Below are 8,058 nucleotides of genomic sequence, written 5' to 3'. Positions count from 1 at the left end.
TACAATTGAGGAGATGGAATAAAGACACAATTCTACTTAGGCCTTTTTTTCGGAGATTAGTTTTTTTTTTATATAATATTGATCGTAATAGAGAAGTATTGTAACAATGTAACTTCTTAAAGACATTACATAAATTCATTTGATATTGTACCTATTTGTGTATAATAAAAAAGTAGCGAGTTATTTTAATTTTTATTAAAATCAAGATTTTGTAATTAGGCCTTTATTCTGCCTTTATATCCTCTCAATTATTTTGTAGAGTGGGGTAAAGTGGTACATGGTACAATTCTGAAGAAAATAAAATTTCAATCCCATTTGCGAAGTTTGAGTTTAGCTTTTTCCAGAGTTCGGTGATTTCTTTTAATATCCTTTACATAATGAGATCAAGATTATCAAACTTGAATCTCGAATTTGGATTCAAATCATATTTCGTTAAAAATTATATCAACTTTACCGTACTAAGCCTGAGACACAAGTGAAAAGCACAGGCAATAGAAACAGGAAATATTATAAATTTTAACGTATCAGAAATAGAAATCAAGTCATTTATCAGCCTGTTTTTTTTATTCCTGCACTAGATTGCATTAGAACTTTCTCTCTTTCGCCAAATATCAAACATATAGATATCTATTCTATTTTAAAAGTGATCACTCTAGTTCAGAAAACATGGTGTATACCAGAATACATGATTTCTGATAGATTGAAATCTATTTCCTTATTCCTTGTTTCTATTACCTTTGTTTTTCAATTATGCAATACGCTTTATTGATGCTCTCTTTAAACAATCCAAAATAAATAATTTGGAGACTCAATATTAGACCCAGTATTCAGAATCTGCTGAAAGATCGCCGACTTCTTTCACATGCGGCATTCAATTCTCGATCTTTAATTCGACATGGCTGTAATGCGTTAGAACGCTGCAGTGCACCGCGTTTCACGAACGTTCGAATCGGCGTTTGAGGTTCGTAATATCCGGCTGAAAATCATTAATGCTAGTTTAACACGCATTGAAAAGGAGAGCCCCATCGGTTTACGCTCTCGGTTTGTAATAGCGCTCTCTCGGAACGGTAACGCGCCGTGTATTATTGTGCGATCAGCGCGGAAATATTCGAGATACGTTCTACGCGCTCGTCTAACGGAGGCGCCGATCCGTTTTACAGAGAGAAATGGACAGGGACCATAGGGAGCAACGCGATAATCTGAGCGAGAAGGAACCGGACTGCAAAGTTGGAATGGCTTTCTGCAGCCTCTCCCACCATCGCGATCGTACGCCGGATGCCGATGCAGAGGTTCATTGCTTGTCATAACATTTTCCCTTCAATGATTACGCGGCGTGTATGAGAAAATAACAATCGGCGTTTATCGAGAAATTAGTAACTAATGTAATCATCATACAAATTGTGTATTATTTTCACGATAATTATTATTCCACGAGAAACGTTGAGAGGCATCGAGTTAGTAGTCATTCTGAAGATAATTAAAAATTAATGATATTAATGATTTTCAAATTATTTCTATGATAATTACTTATTTGTAATCAATAAGCCGGTTGTTATTTCTTTTATCATTATTATGGAAATAGATTAAGGAATTATTGTGGAAATAGATTAATGGAAGTAATAATTTCTTTATAAAAGCCAGTTTTAAAATTCTTGTCGTGTTGCAGAGAGACATGGACATCGATCCGGCTGATCATGTCGAGAACTTGCATGATGACAAGCCCGAGAAATTAGGAAGAAATTTTCATAATATAGGACATCATCCAGCCATGGTAAATATATTAATCCGGAGCTGATAACTTTTTGTGACATTGATTTCATTAAATATTGAATTTGTTTTTTGCAGAGAGATGTAGATAGGGATCAAAATAATCACGTTGATATGCATGACGATAAGATGGATCTCAAGATAGGAAGAGACTTTCGTAATCTCGGCCATCATCCTGGAATGGTTCATTTGCATTCTGGCATGGAGCATTTGACTAATGTTGACGTTGAGGTAAATATATATATATATATATATATATATATATATATATATATACATCCGTTATTCCACATTACATTGATTTCTTAAGTGTTCATCTTTATTAACTCGAATAATATTTTAACATTTTTTTATAGGTGAAATTAGCGAGGGACGTTCGTGGCTCATTAGGCTTAGGACTGTCCTTAGAACTTTGTGTAGTTTGTGGGGACAGAGCTAGTGGCAGGCATTATGGAGCGATCAGCTGCGAGGGTTGCAAAGGTTTTTTTAAGCGCAGCATCCGCAAGCAGCTGGGCTATCAATGTAGAGGAAGCAAAAGTTGCGAAGTTACCAAACATCACAGAAATCGCTGTCAGTATTGCAGACTTCAGAAGTGCTTGGCGATGGGCATGAGAAGCGACTGTAAGTGATTAATTATTATATTCTTTTTTATTGAATATCCTTCTAATTGCTATACAGTACCATATCCTTTTTTTTCACTCTTTAACTCTTTAATCAACCTTTTATAACCGATTCATATCGTTGTGTTAATAAAAAAGTGACACATCTTAAAATTAACTACTTTTCAATAGATTATTTTTTAATTAGTATAATGAATACGCATAACTTCATTTTCTTTTCATGTTATATTTTCAATTACAATATATATGTTCTTTAGAACTAGTTACGAGTGTTAAAGAATACATATAATTTAAAGTATAACACGGAAAGGAAATGAAATTATGCATATTCACTTAATACATATTCATCTTAATTTATATATATATATATATATATATATATATATATATTTATTTATTTATTTATTTACATATATAAAAGATCGAGTGAAGATCGAGATCGAATCTAGGACTTGTTACGATGTTGCAGCTGTACAACATGAGAGAAAACCAGTATTGGGTGATTCGGCTGGGACAAAAGTTGGCAACCGTAACCCTAGGGTAAAACCTGAGCCGCAACAGCCTGCGCCCGAGGCATTGCCGACTTGGGAACAACCCGAGAGCCCTAGCATGGAAGACCAAAGCAGCGATAGTGACGCTCTCAGCGATGCTTTGACCTTAGCTCGTGAGCGTTTACTTCTTTCTCATGCGTTAGCAGATAGTATGGCTAAAATCATTGGTGATGTAAGTAACGATTGTTATCTCATTGTATTATTTCTATAGATAGGTCGTTAATGTATCGCGATATCTGCTTGCAGAATGTTAATGGCTCGAGCGAACCAGAGGAAGAATGGACCGGCCAATTAATCTCTGAGCGAAATACGTTGTTTGAATTGAGGGCGCCTAGCCCAGCACCTGTGTATTTGTCTATTCACTACATATGTGAAAGTGCAGCTAGATTATTATTTTTGTCTGTACATTGGGCACGAGGAATTCCAGCATTTCAAGCTTTGCCGTAAGTGTGATGTAATTTATAGAAATAATACGTCTACCTCTTGATCATATTGATAAAGTCATAACGTCGTTTAAGATAAACGTTTTACGTTTTAGATCTGACGTTCAAACTACTTTAGTTAGAAGTTCCTGGGGACAATTGTTCACATTAGGTCTGGCACAATGTGCATATACCTTGTCACTTCCTAGTATTTTGACATCGATAATTAATCACTTACAAGCTAGTATCGCACAAGAGAAAGTCACCGCTGGCAAAGTAAAATGCGTTACAGAACATATATGGAGACTACAGGATTGTGTAAATTCACTGCACAAGCTACAAGTGGATTCCGTTGAATACGCATATCTTAAAGCTTTAACACTTTTTAGTGCTGGTAAGTGAATGTAAATGACAAACAATGAAGTTTATCTATTTATCATGAATATCGGAGTGAGACATTTATTGTTATTTTTTAGATAATGTCTTAGCAGGCATCTGGCATAAGAAAGTTGAAGTCTTGCAGGAAGCAGCATGGACGGAGCTGCAGCAACGTGTAGGCTCCGATAGATTACCTCGCCTTCTGTTGAGGCTAGCACCTCTCCGTTCGATTAATCCTAGAGTTTTGGAGGACCTCTTCTTCTCGGGTCTCATCGGTCGAGTAAGCGTGGCTAGCGTCGTGCCTTATATCCTTACCATGCAAGATTATAAAACTGAACCAGAAAGTCATGCAGGGTGACGAATATTGTCAGTGCAATATAAATCGCGACCTAAAAGAGTGATATAAACGTAAATGTTGGATGCCTCGTTTTTGTACAACGAAAATGTTTACCGTTGACATTTGATTTTCGCATTTCCCTTTTTCTTTTCGAATATTTGCACAAGAATATGACGTAATAATGAGGCGTGCATAAATTGAAATTAATTATAAATGTATGTATTACTATAATAATAGTAACTGTACATATATATCTACATCTAGATATATGTACATATTTTTAAGTTTAGATCATAGATATATATTGTATTAAGGTGATAAATTTAATTCCTGCCGCTCGCTATATATCAGAGCATGCCGGCTCCAACGCTGGCGAGTTTCGACTTCGACGAATGAAGTCTTGCATGTAGTTCAGACATTGCTAAAAGTAATTCAGTCCTCACAGATTAAATTTCTTGACACCAAAGAGATTTTACAATCGATTGAAAATGAATCGCGATAAGCTGTTTTTCCTACATTTGCTTCTTCACTACTTTGACCTCAAAAAAACCACAGCTGAAACGCATCGCTTACTATCCGAAATGTATAGTGATGAAACTCCATCGGAAAGAATGTAGAGTTTGATTTGAATGCCTTCGAAACGGTGATTTTGACGTGAGAAATAAAGAACGTCCCGGACGAAAAAAATTTGAAGATGTCGAGCTGTAAGAATTTCTCGACGAGAATCCAGTTCAAACGCGTTTAGAGTTGTTGAAAGCGTTAAATATTACTGGCCGAAAAATTTTGGAGACGAAAAAACGACAGGAATTAAGTTTATCTCCTAATATACAGAATGTTTCATATATGTCAATATTTTAGAAGGTAAATCTATACTAAAATAAATAAAAAAAAACATATAAATATATGTAATGATTAAAACGGACTCTCTATATTTAAAATAATAATAAATAAATTTCAAGACTAATGAGAATCAGTGCGGAAGAGGTTGCGTACAGTATGATTACAAAGCGAGTCGAAACGTTCAAGATTTTGAAATAAAGAAGATATCAATGTTATGAAGAAATAATTTTATTTATTGATAACTGCGCAACCTTCTGCGCTGACTCGCATTAGTCTTGAAATTTATTTATTATTATTAATATAAACATATGTCTTACATAGGATTTCCTTTTATTAATTTGATTATACGTCCTACATATCTTAGTTTTCAAGTTATGAATGATTAAGGAAAATGTTCGCAGTGCCCGCCGTTAACACACACTACTTACACAGTAAGCGGCAGGAATCAAATTGAAAATCGGCTGAAATGTACAAACAAATCCCCGTACTGTTCTAAAGTATTGACATGCATTTATGAAACACTCTGTATACTATAGCGCAGCATCTGATTGTTTATAATATTGACTTTGTACCCAGCAATTCTTTATTTATTATATAGTAAATGAATATTATACAAAACTTTCCCTAAAAACTTTGTGGCAACTTAACACTTATAATTTTAATTATAATTATATTCAATTATATAACTCAACAAGTTATAATTTCAAATAAGAACATAAATAACATTGTTGAAATGAATAACCTGTAAAGTGATAATAAGAGAATATTGAAATTATAATATTTATATATGTATATATACACAATTATAGTTGAAAATACAATTATTGTTGCATTTTTAAATATTAATGTGACAAAATGCAATATTTCGAAAATGGGCTTCTCCAATCTGTGATATAATTTCACAGGAAAGTTTTGTATCGGCACATTACTTACACAAAACGTAGAAGGCAATATGATACGTTTATAATATATTATTATTAACAGTTAAATAATTTGTAAAAATATTTACAAGAAAAGTACATTTGTATATTGAGGTGGTTCTTTAGTAAAGTGCCAAAAATTTGGAGTGTCTCATCAAGGCCCACCCAAAATCACAAATATCTGGATAATTTGGATAAAATATTAAAACTACGTATATCTTAATGAAATAGTATGGAACATATGACAGTAAATCAAGAGCTGCATTTTCATCGAACGAAAATAAGATGAAATTATGTTTATTTTTCGAGATTTAAAGGACTCCGCACATAAAACATACGGAAATTGGGTCCCGGCTAATTTGGCTGAATTTGTAATATGTTGTCGTCCTGATCAAAAGTCTTCATGGGCACGAAGTAAAATAATAAACAGATTTTGAGTTATTGTATATCAAACTCTGCCAAAATCGCTGTGCGGGGTCCTCTATGCAAGTTTATGCATGTTAATATCTTTCCAGAATGTGTGTGGCTGTTGACCTATTACTTTTTTATGACATTTTTATTAAAATCGTAATTTTTTAAACTATTAAGCGTCCTCTACAATGAACAGTAGCAGTAGAAACTGTAGATACGTTGGGAATAAGCTGGTTTTCCGATCCAGCCAGAAATGATTGATCGTCAAATCGATGCTGATTTAATGTCGCTCAACGTTTCTGGCTGGGCCAGCTTACTCCCGATATCTACAGTCTCTACTGCTAGTCGAAGAATCGTTTACGAGTTTTGTCTGTCACTAAGTTATACGTGAAAGGTTACATAAGGTTATATATTTATATATATATATATAGGTATATAAAGGTTATATATTTAACTTTTTTTTTTTCTTATTTTATCATTAATCTTCCATAGAATTTTGCACGCGTCAATTTCTTCGTTACTTCCACTCCATTTTATAAAAAAAGTAGACATTTCTATGGTAACTTAATTTACTAAAGAACCATCTTAACGAAATGACACGTATCATACTCCATTCAAAAGTTATAGCCGAAAAAAGAAAATTTGGTTGATTTCACGCCTTAAGAAGGTTGTAAGGGCATAAAACACATATTAAATATTTACGCTTTAAACAAAAAACTACGTACATATGAAAGTTATGTTTATAACATACTGTTTTTATTGAGCAACACATTTTTATAGATTATTTTATTTGCTATTTTTATTGTTATAAACAAAAATTTAACATGGCACTGGTCTATTATGTCAGAGGTCCCGAGTTCGATCTCAGTAGGAACCAAAATATTTATGTCCGTGTCTCCTCTTGGAAAAGGCCGACAATCTCTCGAGGGTATCCTTGTCGAGAAACACCTCGAAAAATTCCGCCGTTCGGAACTGATTAAAACTATAGGTCCTATGTGTTCATGACAATTGAATAATCAGCGTGCGCATCATAAGCAATAATATGAGAGAGGTGTAACACAGGCCAGAGGCTTAATGTAAGAAGAAGAAAAAACAAAAATTTAAAAAATGATAATCTAAATTTTTTGATATAGGTACTTTTAAAAATGACTTATTGCAAAGTTTCATTTAAATTTACGAATTGATTCATAACGAATAAATATTTTGTTTATTTACTGAATAACTAATGTCTGCATCTCAATGTAACTTTCATAAATATTTTTGAATCCATAAAGAACTTATATTAAAAAATTGAGATTTTTATCATTATTTTATAATACATTTCCATATATTTCTATTATAGTACAAATTAAAAAAATATTACTTTTTATTGAAATAATTTGATCCAAATGAACTATCTCTAATTTTATATTATTTTTAAATGCAATTTAGAATAATCTATAATTTTTTAAATCATTAACATATTGCATTTGCCTTACAACCTGCTTAAATATGTTTGGTTGCTGATAAAAAAATATATCGAACATTTTTATCCTCTATACAAAAACGCAAGTTTCATTAAAATCAAAGAAGTACATCTAAAAGATTTCTTTTTTAGTCTATTCTACATATATAAAGAAAAAATAAGGTGTTTTGAAATGGTAAGAGTTTGAATATATGATGCGAGTTGATATTAGAAAAAATTTAATTGTTGCTTGTTTATCGAAATATTGATATAACGTAACGCATGATTCAGATTTCCTATAACATAAAAAGAGAAGTCATGACATATTTTTGCTTCCAATATACAAATCAAAGTTTTTGTGCACAAAT

At 32.7% G+C, this 8,058-nt stretch overlaps 1 protein-coding gene across 10 annotated transcripts in view; it reads left to right on the top strand.

The window, feature by feature from the left end:
- Positions 1–4,262, top strand: part of LOC108751838 (orphan steroid hormone receptor 2-like) — a 24,869-nt gene extending 20,607 nt beyond the window's left edge. For 5 of the 10 annotated variants that reach the window (XM_018492272.1, XM_018492273.1, XM_018492279.1 and 2 more), the window contains exons 2-9: positions 1,161–1,289; positions 1,667–1,771; positions 1,846–1,998; positions 2,124–2,388; positions 2,809–3,110; positions 3,185–3,381; positions 3,477–3,754; positions 3,837–4,262. In XM_018492272.1, coding sequence (XP_018347774.1) covers positions 1,161–1,289; positions 1,667–1,771; positions 1,846–1,998; positions 2,124–2,388; positions 2,809–3,110; positions 3,185–3,381; positions 3,477–3,754; positions 3,837–4,096 — 1,689 coding nt within the window. In that variant the 3' untranslated portion in view covers positions 4,097–4,262. The remainder of the gene's footprint in view (positions 1–1,160; positions 1,290–1,666; positions 1,772–1,845; positions 1,999–2,123; positions 2,389–2,808; positions 3,111–3,184; positions 3,382–3,476; positions 3,755–3,836) is intronic. The other 5 variants (XM_018492277.1, XM_018492281.1, XM_018492280.1 and 2 more) reach the window with 2 other exon arrangements.
- Positions 4,263–8,058: the final 3,796 nt, after the last annotated feature.

Source organism: Trachymyrmex septentrionalis, unplaced genomic scaffold (assembly GCF_001594115.1).
Source record: "Trachymyrmex septentrionalis isolate Tsep2-gDNA-1 unplaced genomic scaffold, Tsep1.0 scaffold52, whole genome shotgun sequence".
NCBI classification, from domain to species: Eukaryota; Metazoa; Arthropoda; class Insecta; order Hymenoptera; family Formicidae; genus Trachymyrmex; species Trachymyrmex septentrionalis.
Note: the sequence above shows the minus strand (reverse complement) of the source record. Positions and strands in the feature narration are given on the sequence as shown.